The sequence below is a fragment of the Trachypithecus francoisi genome, unplaced genomic scaffold (assembly GCF_009764315.1).
Source record: "Trachypithecus francoisi isolate TF-2019V2 unplaced genomic scaffold, Tfra_2.0 Contig01440, whole genome shotgun sequence".
NCBI classification, from domain to species: domain Eukaryota; kingdom Metazoa; phylum Chordata; class Mammalia; order Primates; family Cercopithecidae; genus Trachypithecus; species Trachypithecus francoisi.
In genome coordinates, this window is record NW_022681431.1 from 15751144 (window position 1) to 15770258 (window position 19115).

At 40.1% G+C, this 19115-nt stretch overlaps 1 protein-coding gene across 2 annotated transcripts in view; it reads left to right on the forward strand.

Moving 5' to 3' along the window:
• The window catches only part of ELP3 (elongator acetyltransferase complex subunit 3), a 117731-nt gene that overhangs the window by 50743 nt on the left and 47873 nt on the right, over positions 1-19115 (forward strand). The window contains exon 10 of one of the 2 annotated variants that reach the window (XM_033229391.1): positions 1048-1238. In XM_033229391.1, the coding sequence (XP_033085282.1) occupies positions 1048-1238 (191 nt within the window). Of the gene's footprint in view, positions 1-1044; positions 1239-19115 lie in introns of both variants that reach the window. The other variant, XM_033229392.1, reaches the window with a different exon arrangement.

Here is a 19115-nt window from a genome sequence, read left to right on the forward strand (position 1 = left end):
GTAAAGCAAGTTTAACAATGAAGAGCTTTGTAAGAATGATGTGGCAAAGATAAAAAGGATTTTTTCCAGTTTACAAGATAGAGCCCTACCAGCTGAGTAGATACTCCTGCCAAGGTGGGAGTGAGAGGGGACTGTGTGAGTCCACTTTCATTACTCCAAAATATATTATGCAAAACAAGATTAGAACAAATTATCATTGCTAAGTCATGGAAAGGAGAATGCCTGGTGTCTCATTGCTACATCCCAAAATAAAGAAAGAAAGCAGCCAGCTGGGGTGATACAGTATAAGAAATGACTGTGGCAAAAGTAGATGAGTTAGATGTATTGCTCAGTGTCCGGATAACAAATGGATGACGTGTAGCCCAGGATAGGAATGGTGCCAGTTGGCTTAGGGACAAAGTAGTCATATTCAGGGATCAGCAAACTTTCCCTCTAAAGGACCCTATAGTAAACATTTTAAATTTTGTAAGCCAGATGATCTCTGTCACAACTTTTGAAATGTTTAAACAATTAAGTATATTCTATTATTAAAGGAAGATATACTTTAGACGTGAAGGCACACATTGAATAGATTGTCATGTGGTGATAAGAAAGAGGTAATACTGGGTTCAATGGGATTTTTTTTTTTTTTTAAGTGGGACAGCTAGTATTTGAAGGTCAGAAGGGCCTCTCTGAAGAAGTGGTGTTCAAACTGAGACCTGAAGATTCGCTAGATAAAGAAAAATTGATGAATTTTCCAGGCAAAGGAAATTGCCTTTGCAGGGCTGGAAAGGCAAGATGGTGAGGGGTGGCATGAGATGAGATTGTGCAGGAGACAGGCTGGAATGGTGAGGGCCTGGTGCAGTCCAGCACACACTTGCTTTGCCCCAGTGAGGCTACGGAAACAAGGAGTTTCTGTTCTGTGTTATGCCCTACCTGGTTAGAAGCAAAGGCTGCCCCAGGGCCTACAGGGTGTGCCAGAGAAGCTGTCCAAGGGTTGAGATTTCACCCTGGGTGATCTCTGCATAACTAATGGAGAAGTCATTTTCTGTTCTCTATTCACAGGAGTTTTTTGAGAACCCTGCTTTTCGTCCCGATGGTCTGAAACTCTATCCTACCCTGGTGATTCGTGGGACTGGGCTTTATGAGCTTTGGAAATCAGGAAGATATAAGAGTTACTCTCCTAGTGACCTGGTCGAACTGGTGGCTCGGATCCTAGCCCTTGTGCCTCCATGGACTCGAGTGTACCGAGTGCAGAGGTAGTGTGTTATCTTTTATTCCTAAAATAGTTGGTGACTAGTCTGTTCACCATTTCTCATGGAAATAGTCTGATTTCATATTAAGGGTTTTGGATTTTTTAATGGAAATAAGGTAACTGGAATGCCATCTGTAAATAGAGAGGGATGGAAATCATAGCATGTCTAAGCCACTTTGCCAATATCATATTTATTTATCTACCCATTCATTCATGAGCCTGGAGATGGAGCCATGACGGTCAGTAGGCATGGTGCTTGCTTCCGAGCAGCTTATAGTCTAGTTCAGTGTTTCCTCTTCCAGGTCTGCTTCCGTCTAGATGCAGTAATGGGTGTGAGCATAAGAAGTGTGGTCATATGTGCAGTCTCTGTTCTAGAGCCTCTGAAAGAAAAAGAGTAGCAACAATCACTCTTTACAGATATTAATGTAAATATAGAGGAAAGGTGACATATTTCTGATGGCATAAAGAAAATAAAATAATCTGAACTGCCTTCTTCCTAGGAAAGAGAAAGTAAAATCTCATTTACAATCAGAAACCTTATTTGCCTATTTATACATACATACATACGTACATACTAGAAACGTAACGTAACTTCACAGAAAAATTTTAGAAGCCGTAAAATTTTCTGTGTACCTACAGTCCTAACAAAGCCGATTCCCACACACACCTTCCCACCACCCTGCCAAAAGCTACCCAGGCTCCAATATTACAAATGCAAGGCCAGAAGGAGACTGCAAATGCATTACATTCAGCTGCTAGAGCAGGACTCCACTGAGCACAGAAACTGTGTGACTGATCATGTAAAGCAATGAACACTGGAAACAAGCAGAATTAACAACTCAAGGAAAATTATCAAGGATATAAAGTAACGGACTTACTTGAAGGTCAAAGGACATTTACATGATACTTCTGCTGCATACTGATTTCTCACAGTTTTAAAATCATTGGCCAAACTCCAGGATCTAAATTGCCTATATGATCTTTATTTTTAAAAATACACCTAAGAATACTAAGGAGATTTTAATAGAAAAATCAACTGTTGAAATTGCTTGCGTGGCCCTTCCCCTTGTTGTTCAACCCTTCTGAAGCAATTCAGTCCAAAAGACATTAGGTGGCACAGAGCAGTGTAGGTGTCCGCATGCAGGAGGCAGGGAGCCACAGCAGTCCAGAGCAGGGTGAGAAGGTCACTCTTTCACATGCAGGAGGCAGAGGCGTGGTGCAGGCTGTTGAAGTCAGAATGTGACGAAAAGGGCATTCATTCCCACCAAGGGCAGATCTGGTACAGGATGTCAGAGCTGTACATCCTCTAGGGGTGGGTTGGGGGTATATGCAGAAGAGGAGACAGCAAGAAAAGGCCAGTTACTTACGGGGAGTTAATCTATTCGGCAGATATATTAATGATAATGGGTGCTGGGTTTTTTTGTTATCTTAGAAGTCAATTACAAATGTTGAAAAAGGAGAAAATTACTGTGAGCATTGTGGTGTTTTGGAATAGGAGATATTGGTCTGAACTCATAGTTTCCAACGCTTAGGTAGATGTAGAAATAAGTGTAAATGTAATGAATAACAACACAGTCAGCCCTCCATATCCTCTGATTCTGCATTCTTCATATTCAACCAACTGCAGATGGAAAATACTCAGAAAAAACAGTGAGTGGTTGTTGCATCTGTACTGAACATGTACAGATTTTTTTTCTTGTCATTACTCCCTAAACAATACAGTGTAACAACTAGTTATAGTACTTACAGTGTATTAGATATCAATAAGTAATCTAGAGGCCAGGCGTGGTGGCTCACACCTGCAATCCCAGCATTTTGGGAGGCCAAGGTGGGTGGATTAACTGAGATCAAGAGTTCGAGACCAGCCTGGCCAAGATGGTGAAACCCTGTCTCTACTAAAAATACAAAAATTAGCCGGGCGTGGTAGCAGGTGCCTGTAATCCCAGCTACTCGGGAGGCTGAGGCAGGAGAATCACTTGAACTCGGGAGGTGGAGGTTGCAATGAGCAGAGATCATGCCATTGCACTCCAACCTGGGTGACAAGAGTGAAACTCCATCTCAAAAAAAAAAAGTAATCTAGAGGTGATTTAAAGTATACAGGAGGATGTGCATAGGTTATATGCAAATACTACACCATTTTATATGAGGGATTTGAGCATCCATGGATTTTGGTATCTTTGGGAGTCCTGGAACCAATCTCCTTTGGATACTGAGGGACAACTGTAAATATAGTGTGTGTGTGTGTGTGTGTGTGTGTGTGTGTGTATAGCAGTGAGTGCACCTAGTTTTGAGTGAGCACAGCTGATTTCCAGATCTTGGTCTCTAAATGCTCTCCATTACGAAAGGGAGCATCTTGTGCCAAAAAGTAAGGAAGTGTTCAAAGAAGAAAGGGGAAGCTGGCTTAAAGGGCTCCCATTGGCCAAATCTGGGACAATTTGAGCATCATAATAAATATTGATACTAACAGATTGTAAACAGCTGAATAAAATAGGAATCTACACATTTATACCGATACGCATAATTAATAAATTGTAAGTGTGATTCAGAAACATAATATTTGCAGTCAGTCCATCATTCTCAGATTCCTTATTTGCAAATTTTCCTACTCACTAAAATTCATTTGTGACTCAAATCCAATACTGGCATTTTCACAGTCATTCTTGGGCATGCTTGGCAGTGAAAAATTTGAGTTGCCCAGCATGTCACCAGCTGAGGTCAAACAGATGGCGCTCTGCCTTCTCGTTTCAGCGCTCACACTGAGAGCCAGTGTCCTTTTTGCAGTCTGTTTCATGCCATGTTTTTCAAAGTTTTATGCAGTTTGTTGAGGATTCACTGTTTAGTGTGGCCTCCAAGCATAGTACTGAAGTGCTGGCTGTTGCTCCTGAGTGCAGGAAGGCCGTGACGTGCCTTCTGGAGAGAATACATGTTATGTAAGCTTTGTTCAGGCATGAGTGATGTGCTGTTGGCCATGAGTTCAGTGTTCATGAATCAACAATATATATAAGTTGTGTTTAAACAGAAACACACATACAACAAGGTTATATATTAATGAGCCGACAAAAATATTGTGACCAGGACCTCACAGGAACCTAACCTGGTATTTTCCCTAGGAGCAATTGCTCAGTGTTCAATTGCAAAGTGTGTTGGTGACACTTTGTAGAATGTAACTACTTACTGCCTGCTAACAGAACTAGAACCGAGTACCAACTGTACATAGTTTGAGAGTATCTGCCCCACCATACTTAACAATTACAGAGTGAAAGAGAATAACCTGATAGTGGGAAAACCTGGCAGCTGATCAAAGTGAACATTATCAGTAATAGGACAAATCGCAATTCTGGGCCGCCTGATAGAGGGTATGAGAACATAGCATCACTTCTCTGTTACTCAGCCAGAACTTCACGATCTGAATCCAATAGTCAGGAAATGTTAGAGAAAACAAAATTGAGGAACATTATAAAACATAACTGGCCCGTAATCTTCAAAAGTATCAGGATCAAGAAAAGAGTTCCAACTTGAAGGAGACTATGCAGACATGACAATTAAATACAAGGTTCTGAACTGGGTCCTTTGACTGTAAAGGACTTTATTGGGACACTGGTGAAACTCAAATGATGTCTAGGATTAGACACTAGTGAAGTATCCATGTTAACTTCCTCATTTTGATGGTTCTTTTGTGGTTATGTAAGAGAATATCCTTGTAGGAAATATTTAAAGTATTCTCAGGGCGTTGGGACATCTTATTTGCAAACTAACTTTCAAATAGTTCAGGAAAATAATTATTTGTACTGCACTTGGGACTTTTTGTGTAACTTTGTGATTGTTTCAAAATCTAAATTAATACAATAGACAACAAAGATGCAGTAAGTAGCATTCACAGAGACAAAAGAAAAAGATGATTTGCATGTGTTATAACTGACTCAAGCAACCAGAGAGCAGTAAAGATGCGGCTTCTCAGCCGCAGAGCATGGCAACAGATAGCACAAAATAGTTAGCAATTTCACATCCAGAAATACCGAGAGTAACAAGGCATGGATCTCACAGGCAATCAGATGAAGAATTTGCATTTTCTCCCTTCATTTTCAGCTTAAATTTCTTTCTGCTGTAACCAGTGAGTCAAAAGCAGCAGAGACATTGCTATACCATTAAAAGCTTAATTTTATAGACTTTTAAATACCACTATGGGACATTATCCTGGCCTACCAACAACTGAGAAAATAAGGACTTGAAGAAAACGAGGGCAGCAGATATAGGCTCCATAGGAAAAATGTAAAGGAGTGATGACAGGAAGAGTGGAGAACACTTATATGATACAACCAAAAGGTCATATGATAAGAAAGCCATGACATTATTAATAAGCAACATATGAGGCCTGTTAAGGAAACCTGGCTGTTCTCAGTTCTTCTGATATGACCCCGTTACACTTCTCCTAGGGAGAATTGGCCCATAGGAGAGTCCACAAGCTCTGATTTCAGGAGGCCCAACTGTCACATATGTTCCTCTATCAATACACCACTTACGGAGCTTGTGAGTGAGGAGTGGCACAGGTGGATGTAGGCTTACGATTTCGAAGTGACACTCTTACTTCACACATAGGTGGGTGGATTAAAATGTAATGGAATAATGTAAAACAAGAGGCAGTAGCGCAATCTCTTTCAAAATGTGGAATTAGTAACGTCCTCAATGAGTCTGAGGACAGTTTATTGTTTGAAGATAGTGGTGACTCAGCTCCTAACATAGTAATGCCATTGGTGAAGAGAGTCATCCAGAGTCTAGCTGTGATGTCAGGTTTTTATGCTTTAGGACTGATAATGTAGTTAACTGTGAATATGATCATTTGCTAGATTTTTTTAGTACAAAGACTAATATCTTCATAGTATTTTCCATTTTGTTTTATTCTTATTTGTTACGTAGTTTTGGTGCTTTTGATATGTAACTATGATACTTCTTGTTAGACATGTTTCTGTTAGAATTCATTTTTTTTTTAAATGTAGCTTACTGTGGACTGAGGTTCAATAAAGCATTTACTTTTTTGTAAGCATGGGGAGAATTCCTTGAGGTGCATCATGTTACTTTATGTTTTGCATTGAGTGTTTACTAAACTATTACTGTGACTGCCTACATAAGAACTCATTCGTATTTATTATATTTTGCTACTTCCTTTTTACCCATTTTTATCTCCACATTTTCTTTGTAAAACCACACTGAAAAATGATTCAGATTTATTTTGTATTGCAACTTGCTTTTTATTCTCAACAGCCATTGAAACCACTGGAATTTTAGACTAGGCTTATGCAGTGCTGAGGTAGCATATGAGATTTCACGTTCTAGTCAATGTATTACATCTTGTGTTTCTGCTGTGTACCACCACTCCATGATCTCATACACTTCTCTTTTGATCATGTGATTTTATACTCCCCCCCACCAACAGTCTGTAGAATATTACTAAATATCCAGATCTTATGTTTCTTCCTGATTTCTAGCCATAAAATATTCTATTTACATGAGCCAAATAATGTTTTCTCTGTAGAACTAAACCACTTTCAATATATGTATTAACAACAAGTTAACATTATTTTTCCAGAAATTTCCTTACAAAGTTAGAGTGCATCTTTACATATCAGTATATTTTATACACTGGCAAATTTGCCATTGGCACTTTCATGTTCCATTTCTTAAGGATTTAGAATAATCTTCATGGTTATAAACTTAATGGCAGAATAGTACTCTGCAATGTTAATTTGTATTTTTCAGTAAACTGTTTGCCTTGTTAGACATTTAGGTTCTTCCAGGTTTCTTTGATTTCTTCTTCCTTTTTTAAATGTAATTATCCTGGCCTCCACTACAGCTAAAATTCATGTACATAGAATTTTCTACTGCTATTGAAGTAATAGAAGTAGTATAATCTGGGCGAAGGATTTCCCGCGGTAAAGGATCTAAGCATTTTTTTATTATTATTATACTTCTTAAATCCTTTCTGGAACAAGGAGAAAATAAATAAATGTTACAGCTTTTGCTATGAATATTGATATGGCTTTCCAAAGGGATTATACCAGTTTAGAGTAAACATTTACTGGTTTTATCACAACCTCTACAGAATTGGGTGCTTTGTAGTATTTTTATTTTATTTAATTAAGGGTATTAATTTGCATTTTGCTAGTTTCCCTTGTAACTGGTTATTATTTGTGTTTCTTCTTACATCAGTTGTCTGTTTATATTTAATTTGCCAGTCATGAAATTTGGATTATAAATACTGTCTTTTTATTGAGAAAGCTCAGAAAAGTTCATAAATGTTGCCTCATTTTGAATTCTTTCCTCTTACCCAGACGAATGGGAGACCAGGAAACCAAGAGGCCACATTCATGTTCCTATAGGACACTTAGCACATAACAACAGTCTAATAGCTGTGTTCTAGTAAAACAGCTTCATATCTTTATTCGAAAACCTTTAATTCAGCCAGCACAGTGGCTCACGTGTATAATCCCAGCACTTTGGGAGGCCATGGCAGGTAGATTGCTTGAACCTAGGAGTTCAAGACCAGCCTGGGAAATGTGGTGAAACCCCCATCTCTACCAAAAAATAAAAACACTTTAAAAATTAGCCAGGCAAAGTGGCACCTGCCTATAGTCCCAAGTACTCAGGAGTCTGAGGTGGGAGAATCACTTGAGCCTGGGAGGTCGAGGCTGCAGTAAGATGTAATTGCTCCATTGCGCTCCAGCCTAGGCAACAGAGTAAGACCCTGTCTCCAAAAAAAAAAAAAAAAAAACCCTGAAATTCCATTTCGAAGTGTTTTAAATTTTATATTCAGATTTAACTAGAATTTGCTATGTCTGGACTTTTAGAAAGTAACTTGTATCAGGCTGGGCACAGTGCTCACACCTGTCTTCCCAACACTCTGGGAGGCTGAGGTGGGCAGATCACCTGAGGTCAGGAGTTCAAGACCAGCCTGGCCAACATGGTAAAACCCTGTCTCTACTAAAAATACAAAAAAATTAGCTGAGCGTGGTGGTGGGCACCTATAATCCCAGCTACTTGGGAGGCTGAGGCAGGAGAATTGCCTGAACCTGGGAGGTGGAGGTTGCAGTGTGCTGAGATTGTGCCACTGCACTCAGCCTGGGTGACAGAGCGAGACTCCGTCTCAAAAAAGAAAAGAAAAAATTAAAAAAGAAACTTGTATCAAAAGCTAGATAGTAAAATTTTGATATAAAAGTGCTCAGAAACATGTTAATTGCTAACTTAGACATTATAGCCAAATGTGTATGAGAAGGCTAAGTGTTTATACAGCATCAAGTGGCTGAGAAACTTTCTGATTTTGGAAGAGAGATTCATGGGGATTTTACTCAGCAGTGTTTTTTTTCTAGCTTAAAGTTTTAGAGCAATTCTGAGACTGTAGAAAATTGATGTTAGTCTAAGACTGCAGTTAAGCACCCTGACTCAACGTGTTTAATTTGATATTAGTGATGTCTTGCTAGGAAAAAACCACTGGCAAAGGAGAAAAGTCTTCCAGGATATTTAGTTCAGATGATTTTTAATAATTATAGATTATTTATTTTTGTTTTAAACCATAGTAAAGGAAAATCATTTGTGTCTTTCTGTTCTGTGCCTTTAGAAAATATGCCCAGCCTCTATGGAGGTTCACCTAGTGGCAGCTTCCACCAATTACAGGCAGCACACTGTTGACTGGTGAAGCTGAACTTACAAGGTTTATGTGGAGAAGGAACTTTTTTTTTTTTTTTCTGAAATGGAGTCTAACCCTTGTCACCCAGGCTGGAGTGCAGTGGCGCAATCTCAGCTCACTGCAACCTCCGCCTCACAGGTTCAAGCGATCCTCCTGCCTCAGCCTCTTGAGTAGCTGGAATTACAGGCTCCCATCACCGTGCCTGGCTAACTTTTGTACTTTTAGTAGACACAGGGTTTCGCCATGTTGGCCAGGCTGGTTTCAAACTCCTGACCTCAGGTGATCCGCCTGCCTCGGCCTCCCAAAATGCTGGGATTACAGGCATGAGCCACCACGCCCAGCCAAGAAGGAACTCTTTTTAGGCAGGTATCAGAAGGGAGAATGGAGGAAAGGAAGATAATTTAAGTGAGAACACAATGTTTCACACTTTTAAAATTGTACTGTATTTTACTGATAGATTACTTGATGTTTTTAATTGGTTATTTTCCCCACCCTTCCCTACCCATTACCTTTTTTTAAGAAAAACTATTTATACTTTTTAGTTTTATGACAGTTGAGTCAGTAACATCTTCCAGGGGGTTTTTATGAAGCAGCATCCTAATAGAAGATTCTGTTCTAGCCCTGAAGGGTGCAGTCAATGATTAAATGTAAAATTCTGTCCAGACACATGATGAAGCCACATTAAACTGTTGCTGCCCTCAGGCTATTTGACAGCTGTCTGCTGATGTGATATTTAAATCATGATGAAACAGTAGAATAGGAATACCAATTCACAAGCCAAACATGTTTCTGAAATATGAGCAACTGCAGACAAAAAAAAGGCCTAGATATCACTTGAAAGGTTTTTGATGAGCAAATTGCAAATATCAGCACCTCTAATCTTGAAATCTTACCTGTTGAAATAGAACAGTGAATATTTTTGTATGTAATCAGTCTTCAGGCCAAGAAAGTAGAATTCGATTGAATCAAATTGGAGAAACCTAAAAATAATTTTAACTCCTACCTAGATGAATGTAGCAAGCTCAGATGGTCAGTAATCTCATCTAGGTTTTCAACTCCTAGAAGACTGTAACAATGCCTGCTTATATAGTCCAGATTGCTCACTGCAGTACTCTGTCCATTGAACATGCTCAGCATACATAGAATTATCTCTTTTCATTTTCAGTTGAAAAGACTTTGTCACTGAAACTGGCAATTACCACATTTCTGTTCCTTAATGAGGAAAAACTTCCATCTGGTATACTCCCGGCACGATACTACCAAAGACCATTGAATCCATGTTGCATTCTCGTAGTGGCAGACGTAAATTTAAGGACATTTGTGAATTGTCAGCATCAGCATAAATGCCTGTGTTACCAGGTCCTCACTGACTTGTGCTCTCTGGTAATCAGGGCCAGCTTCAAGGATATGTGACCCATGCAGCCTCATAGGGTCTTGCACTTGGCTTAATGCTCTGCTCTCACCGTCTTGAAATTATTAATAATTTTTTTCACAAGGACTCTCGTGCTCTCATTTTGCACCGGGCCCCACAGATTGTGTAGCAGCCTCCTGGGTCTTTTTATCATGCACTTCTGCCTACCAACACTATATGTAAAACCTTCCCTAGATAGTTTACATCTATTGAAATTTTAATGTCTTTTAAAAGTACCAGTTTGTTATTAAAAGTATTTGTAGAGATCATCTCCCCTTGCCTTCCCATCTCCCCTTCCCACTGCCTGTGGAGACAGTGCCCCGGAAGTATGGCCAGAAGCATGTCTGGCACCTGACTGATGCAGAGGTAAGGGGAGGGAGTGCAGAGATGGCAGCTGTAGTTTTTGGGAGATTAGTTACATTGAGCAAAGAAGTTACTTGATTTAGCAAACGGGTAGATGTCCTAAAGATAAGGAGAGGCAGTTTTTTCACTCCCTGAAGGGATTTACAAACATTTAAAAGGTGAAAACTGAAAAGAATACCAAGGTACCATGTTAGTATTGGAATTATCAGTATGAACTTACGGGTTTAAAAATGTATTATATATACATATATATATATATAGTTATAGCATGTATGTCTATATATATAAATATCTCTGTGTGTGTGTGTGTGTATGTGTGTATGCATGCATATATTTCTTAGTAGTGTATACTGAGAGGTTCTAGAGGCAATGACACCCCAGCAGTAATGAACACAGTGAGTTCCAAGATCTCACTTTTTTTTTTTAATTATACTTTAAGTTCTAGGGTACATGTGCACAACGTGCAGGTTTGTTACATATGTATACTTGTGCCATGTTGGTGTGCTGCACCCATCAACTCATCAGCACCCATCAACTCGTCATTTACATCAGGTATAACTCCCAATGCCATACCTTTCCCCTTCCCTCTCCCCATAATAGGCCCTGGTGTGTGATGTTACCCTTCCAGAGTCCAAGTGATCTCATTGTTCAATTCCCACCTATGATTGAGAACATGCGGTGTTTGCTTTTCTGTTCTTGCGATAGTTTGCTGAGAACGATGGTTTCCAGCTGCATCCATGTCCCTACAAAGGACGTAAACTCATCCTCTTTTATGGCTGCATAGTATTCCATGGTGTATATGTGCCACATTTTCTTCATCCAGTCTGTCACTGATGGACATTTGGGTTGATTTCAAGTCTTTGCTATTGTGAATAGTGCCGCAATAAACATACGTGTGCATGTGTCTTTATAGCAGCATGATTTATAATCCTTTGGGTATATACCCAGTAATGAGATGGCTGGGTCATATGGTATTTCTAGTTCTAGATCCTTGAGGAATTGCCATACTGTTTTCCACAATGGTTGAACCAGTTTACAATCCCACCAACAGTGTAAAAGTGTTCCTATTTCTCCACATCCTCTCCAGCACCTGTTGTTTCCTGACTTTTTAATGATTGCCATTCTAACTGATGTGAGATTGTATCTCATTGTGGTTTTGATTTGCATTTCTCTGATGGCCAGTGATGATGAGCATTTCTTCATGTGTCTGTTGGCTGTATGAATGTCTTCTTTTGAGAAATGTCTGTTCATATCCTTTGCCCACTTTTTGATGGGGTTGTTTGTTTTTACTTATAAATTTGTTTGAGTTCTTTGTAGGTTCTGGATATCAGCCGTTTGTCAGATGAGTAGATTGCAAAAATTTTCTCCCATTCTGTAGGTTGCCTGTTCACTCTGATGGTAGTTTCTTTTGCTGTGCAGAAGCTCTTTAGTTTAATTAGATCCCATTTGTCAATTTTGGCTTTTGTTGCCGATGCTTTTGGTGTTTTAGACATGAAGTCCTTGCCCATGCCTGTGTCCTGAATGGTATTACCTAGATTTTATTCTAGGGTTTTTATGGTTTTAGGTCTAACATTTAAGTCTCTAATCCATCTTGAATTAATTTTCATATAAGGAGTAAGGAAAGGATCCAGTTTCAGCTTTCTACTTAATGGCTCACCAATTTTCCCAGCACCATTTATTAAATAGGGAATCCTTTCCCCATTTCTTGTTTTTCTCAGGTTTGTCAAAGATCAGATGGCTATAGATGGGTGCTATTATTTCTGAGGGCTCTGTTCTGTTCCATTGGTCTATATCTCTGTTTTGGTACCAGTACCATGCTGTTTTGGTTACTATAGCCTTGTAGTACAGTTTGAAGTCAGGTAGCGTGATGCCTCCAGCTTTGTTCTTTTGACTTAGGATTGTCTTGGCAATGCGGGCTCTTTTTTGGTTCCATATGAACTTTAAAGCAGTTTTTTCCAATTCTGTGAAGAAAGTCATTGGTAGCTTGATGGGAATGGCATTGAATCTATAAATTACCTTGGGCAGTATGGCCATTTTCATGATATTGATTCTTCCTATCCATGAGCATGGTATGTTCTTCCATTTGTTTGTGTCCTCTTTGATTTCACTGAGCAGTGGTTTGTAGTTCTCCTTGAAGAGGTCCTTTACATCCCGTGTAAGTTGGATTCCTAGGTATTTTATTCTCTTTGAAGCAATTGTGAATGGAAGTTCATTCATGATTTGGCTCTCTGTTTCTCTGTTACTGGTATATATAAGAATGCTTGTGATTTTTGCACATTAATTTTGTATCCTGAGACTTTGCTGAAGTTGCTTATCAGCTTAAGGAGATTTTGGGCTGAGATGATGGGGTTTTCTAAATATACAATCATGTCATCTGCAAACAGGGACAATTTGACTTCTTCTTTTCCTAACTGAATACCCTTGATTTCTTTCTCTTGCTTGATTGCCCTAGCCAGAACTTCCAACACTATGTTGTATAGGAGTGGTGAGAGAGGGCATCCCTGTCTTGTGCCAGTTTTCAAAGGGAATTTTTCCAGTTTTTGCCCATTCCGTATGATATTGGCTGTGGGTTTGTCATAAATAGCTCTTATTAATAATGAGATGTTCCATCAATACCAAATTTATTGAGAGTTTTTAGCATGAAGGGCTGTTGAATTTTGTCAAAGGCCTTTTCTGCATCTATTGAGATAATCATGTGGTTTTTGTCTTTGGTTCTGTTTATATGCTGGATTACGTTTATTGATTTGCAAATGTTGAACCAGCCTTGCATCCCAGGGATGAAGCCCACTTGATCATGATGGATAAGCTTTTTGATGTGCTGCTGGATTCAGTTTGCCAGTATTTTATTGGCATCGATGTTCATCAGGGATATTGGTCTAAAATTCTCTTTTTTTGTTGTGTCTCTGCCAGGCTTTGGTATCAGGATGATGTTGGCCTCATAAAATGAGTTAGGGAAGATTCCCTCTTTTTCTATTGATTGGAATAGTTTCAGAATGAATGGTACCAGCTCCTCCTTGTACCTCCGGTAGAATTCAACTGTGAATCCGTCTCGTCCTGGACTTTTTTTGGTTGGTAGGCTATTAATTATTGCCTCAATTTCAGAGCCTACTATTGGTCTATTCAGGGATTCAACTTCTTCCTGGTTTAATCTTGGGAGACTGTAAGTGTCCAGGAAATTATCTATTTCTTCTAGGTTTTCTAGTTGATTTGCGTAGAGGTGTTTATAGTATTCTCTGATGGTAGTTTGTATTTCTGTGGGGTCGGTGATGATATCCTCTTTATCATTTTTTATTGCATCTGTTTGATTCGTCTCTCTTTTCTTCTTTATTAGTCTTGCTAACCGTCTATCAATTGTGTTGATCTTTTCAAAAAACCAGCTCCTGGATTCACTGAAATTTTGAAGGGTTTTTTGTGTCTTTTTGTGTCTCTATCTCCTTCAGTTCTGCTCTGATCTTAGTTATTTCTTGCCTTCTGCTAGCTTTTGAATGTGGAAGGATTCACATACATTCAACAGGAATGTTGAAGCAAGGATTTGCTCTTGCTTCTCTAGTTCTTTTAATTGTGATGTTAGGGTGTCAATTTTAGATCTTTCTTGCTTTCTCTTGTGGGCATTTAGTGCTATAAATTTCCCTCTACACACTGCTTTAAATGTGTCCCAGAGATTCTGGTATGTTGTATCTTTGTTCTCATTGGTTTCAAAGAACATCTTTATTTCTGCCTTCATTTTGTTGTGTACCCAGTAGACATTCAGGAGCAGGTTGTTCAGTTTCCATGTAGTTGAGCGGTTTTGATTGATTTTCTTAGTACTGAGTTCTAGTTTGATTTCACTGTGGTCTGAGAGACAGTTTGTTATAATTTCTGTTCTTGTACATTTGCTGAGGAGTGCTTTACTTCCAACTATGTGGTCAATTTTGGAATAAGTGCGATGTGGTGCTGAGAAGAATGTATATTCTGTTGATTTGGGGTGGAGAGTTCTATAGATGTCTATTAGGTCCACTTGGTGCAGAGTTGAGTTCAATTCCTGGATATCCTTGTTAACTTTCTGTCTTACTGATCTGTCTAATGTTGACAGTGGGGTGTTAAAGTCTCCCATTATTATTGTATGGGAGTCTAAGTCTCTTTCTAAGTCTCTAAGGACTTACTTTATGAATCTGGGTGCTCCTGTATTGGGTGCATATATATTTAGGATAGTTAGCTCTTCCTGTTGAATTGATCCCTTTACCATTATGTAATGGTCTTCTTTGTCTCTTTTGATCTTTGATGGTTTAAAGTCTGTTTTATCAGAGACTAGGATTGCAACCCCAACTTTTTTTGTTTTCCATTTGCTTAGTATATCTTCCTCCATCCCTTTATTTTGAGCCTATGTGTGTCTCTGCATGTGAGATGGGTCTCCTGAATACAGCAGACTGATGGGTCTTGACTCTTAATCCAATTTGCCAGTCTGTGTCTTTTAATTGGAGCATTTAGTCCATTTACATTTAAGGTTAATATTGTTATATGTGAACTTGATCCTGTCATTGTGATATTAGCTGGTTATTTTGCTCGTTAGTTGATGCAGTTTCTTCTTAGCCTCGATGGTCTTTACATTTTGGCATGCTTTTGCAATGGCTGGTACCAGTTGTTCCTTTCCATGTTTAGTGCTTCCTTCAGTATCTCTTGTAGGGCAGGCCTGGTGGTGACAAAATCTCTAAGCATTTGCTTGTCTGTAAAGGATTTTATTTCTCCTTGACTTATGAAACTTAGTTTGGCTGGATATGAAATTCTGGGTTGAAAATTCTTTTCTTTAAGAATGTTGAATATTGCCGGGCGCGGTGGCTCAAGCCTGTAATCCCAGCACTTTGGGAGGCCGAGACGGGTGGCTCATGAGGTCAGGAGATCGAGACCATCCTGGGTAACCCGGTGAAACCCCGTCTCTACTAAAAAAAAAAATACAAAAAACTAGCCGGGCGAGGTGGCAGGCGCCTGTAGTCCCAGCTACTCAGGAGGCTGAGGCAGGAGAATGGCGTAAACCCGGGAGGCGGAGCTTGCAGTGAGCCGAGATCCGGCCACTGCACTCCAGCCTGGGCGACAGAGCGAGACTCTGTCTCAAAAAAAAAAAAAAAAAGAATGTTGAATATTGGCCCCCACTCTCTTCTGGCTTGGAGAGTTTCTGCCAAGAGATCTGCTGTTAGTCTGATGGGCTTCCCTTTGTGGGTAACCCGACCTTTCTCTCTGGCTGCCCTTAAGATTTTTTCCTTCATTTCAACTTTGGTGAATCTGGCAATTATGTGTCTTGGAGTTGCTCTTCTCGAGGAGTATCTTTGTGGTGTTCTTTGTATTTCCTGAATTTGAATGTTGGCCTGCTTTAATAGGTTGGGGAAGTTCTCCTGGATGATATCCTGCAGAGTGTTTTCCAACTTGGTTCCATTTTCCCCCTCACTTTCAGGCACACCAATGAGACGTAGATTTGGTCTTTGCACATAATCCCATACTTCTTGGAGGCTTTGTTCATTTCTTTTTCCTTTTTTTCTCTAGACTTCTCTTCTCGCTTCATTTCATTCATTTGATCTTCAATCATTGATACTCTTTCTTCCAGTTGATCGAGTTGGTTACTGAAGCTTGTGCATTTGTCACGTATTTCTCGTGTCATAGTTTTTATCTCTGTCAGATCATTTATGGCATTCTCTGCATTGATTATTCTAGTTATCCTGTCTTCCATTCTTTTCTCAAGATTTTTAGTTTCTTTTTGCTGGGTACGTAGTTCCTCCATTAGCTCTGAGAAGTATGATCGACTGAAGCCTTCTTCTCTCAGCTCATCAAAGTAATTCTCTGTCCAGCTTTGATCCATTGCTGGCGATGAGCTGCGTTCCTTTGGAGGGGGTGATGCGCTCTGATTTTTTGAATTTCCATCTTTTCTGCCCTGCTTTTTCCCCATCTTTGTGGTTTTATCTGCCTTTGGTCTTTGATGCTGGTGACATACTGATGGGGTTTTGGTGTGGGTGTCCTTTCTGTTTGTTAGTTTTCCTTCTAACAGTTAGGACCTTCAGCTGTAGGTCTGTTGGAGATTGCTTGAGGTCTACTCCAGACCCTGTTTGCATGGGTATCAGCAGCGGAGGCTGCAGAAGATAGAATGTTGCTGAACAGCAAGTGCTGATGTCTGATTCTTGTTCTGGAAGCTTCGTCTCAGTGGTGTACCCTGCCGTGTGAGGTGTGAGGTGTCGGTCTGCACCTAGTGGGGGATGTCCCCCAGTTAGGCTACTCAGGGGTCAGGGACCCACTTGAGCAGGCAGTCTGTCCATTCTCAGATCTCAACCTCTGTGCTGGGAGATCCACTGCTGTCTTCAAAGCTGTCAGACAGGGTCATTAACATCTGCAGAGGTTTCTGTTGCTTTTTGTGTAGCTGTGCCCTGTCCCCAGAGGTGGAGTCTACAGAGACAGGCAGGCCTCCTTGAGCTGTGGTGGGCTCCACCCAGTTCGAGCTTCCCGGAGATTTTGTTTACTTACTTAAGTCTCAGCAATGGCGGGTGCCCCTCCCCCAGCCTCGCTGCTGCCTTGCAGTTAGATCTCAGACTGCAGTGCTAGCAATGAGGGAGGCTCCGTGGGCGTGGGACCCTCCCGGCCAGTGTGGTATATAATCTCCTGGTGTGCCGTTTGCTAAGACCTTTGGTGAAGCGCAGTATTAGGGCGGGAGTTACCCAGTTTTCCAGGTGTTGTGTGTCTCAGTTTCTAAAGGGATTCCCTTCCCCCTTGCCCTTCCCAGGTGAGGCAACGCCTCGCCCTGCTTCAGCTGTCACTGGTCGGGCTGCACCAACTGACCAGCACCGATTGTCCAGCACTCCCCAGTGAGATGAACCCGGTACCTCAGTTGAAAATGCAGAAATCACCCATCTTCTGTGTCACTCGCACTGGGAGCTGGAGACTGGAGCTGTTCCTATTCGGCCATCTTGCTCCAGATTCGATCATAGTTTCTAAATACCATTCTCGACTAAAAGAAATTGGGGCTTGGAAAAATGACCATTTCCAGGGCTGGGGCAGCAAACATAGAGGATGAACATAGAACATCTTGTTGTTCCAGAGAGTAAGTAAATAACCAAAGAATGACGGGGTCATTCAGAGGGACCCAGAAACCAGCCTGAATAGGTACCCACTGGCAAAATCTAATGTCAGCAACAAAATAAATAATGTTATTATTAGTTAAAAACTTGTATAAAATAGGAATCTCTAAGTTTATACTGATATACATAAATGAATAGATAAATAGGAAAGAAGGGAAAAGTCTTTCTTACATACAAGGTCAACTAGTAAATGTAGGAGGGATGGTAGAAATAGTCACTATTTGGCAACCATTATAGGAAAGGTGATAGAAACAGGAGTCATCAGTCGATGTGAGACTAGTAGTTGCAGGTTTGATGAGGAACAGGGTGTTGTCATGACATTGACATTTCTCCGCATGTAATATTACTCAGATGTAAAGGGGGAAATGGTGACCATGGTGGAGATAACCAGCAGACACAGTTTTGATCAGGGCATACTGTGATGAAACAGGTCAATATAGCATGCCTATGTGATTCACTGAGACGGGGCATCATTTCTGTGGTATTCCTGCCAAGAATTCATGGACTCTGGTCATGAGGAAACACTGGACACTTCCAGTGAGAATAAAGACTTTCTTACTGGATACCATTAAGTATGGTGTTAGCGATAGGCATTTTTAGATACTGTTTATCAAGTTGTGGAAGTTCCCCTTTATTCCTGGTTTACTGAGAGCTTTTATCATGAATGGGTGTTGGATTTTGTCAAATGCACTTTCTGCATTGACTAATATCGTGAGATTTTCTACTTTAGCTCACTGTTGTGATGAATTACGATAAATTGCACTTGGTTTCAACATATTCTTTTTATGGATTTGATACATTGGATTTAATTTGCTAATATTTTGTTGAGGATTTTTCCATCTATGTTCATGACAGATGTTGGTCTGTAGTTGCTGTGATCTGAGTGTTCCTCCTGCACGAAAAAATAAAAAATTCATTTGTTGAAATCCTTACCATCAGGAGGTGGGACCTTCTGAGATGTGATTAGGTTAATAAGGCAGAGCCCTCATGAATGGGATTAGTTACTCAAGAAAAGAGGCCCCAGAGAACTGCCTCATTCCTTCCATCATATGAAACACAGCAAGAAGGCACCATCTGTGAGAAAGTGGGCCCTCACCAGACACTGAATATGCCAGTACCTTGATCTTGGCCACCAGAACTGGAAGAAATAAATTTCTGTTGTTCATAAGCTAAACAGTTTATGGTATTTTGTTAAAGCAGCTCAAACAGACTCAGACAGTAGTTTTCTTGTAAGTTCTTTGTCTGGTTTTCGTATTAAGGATGCTGGCCTCATAGAATGAGTTAAGAAGTACTAAGAAGTATTCCCTCTGCTTCTATCCTCTGAAAGAGATTGTA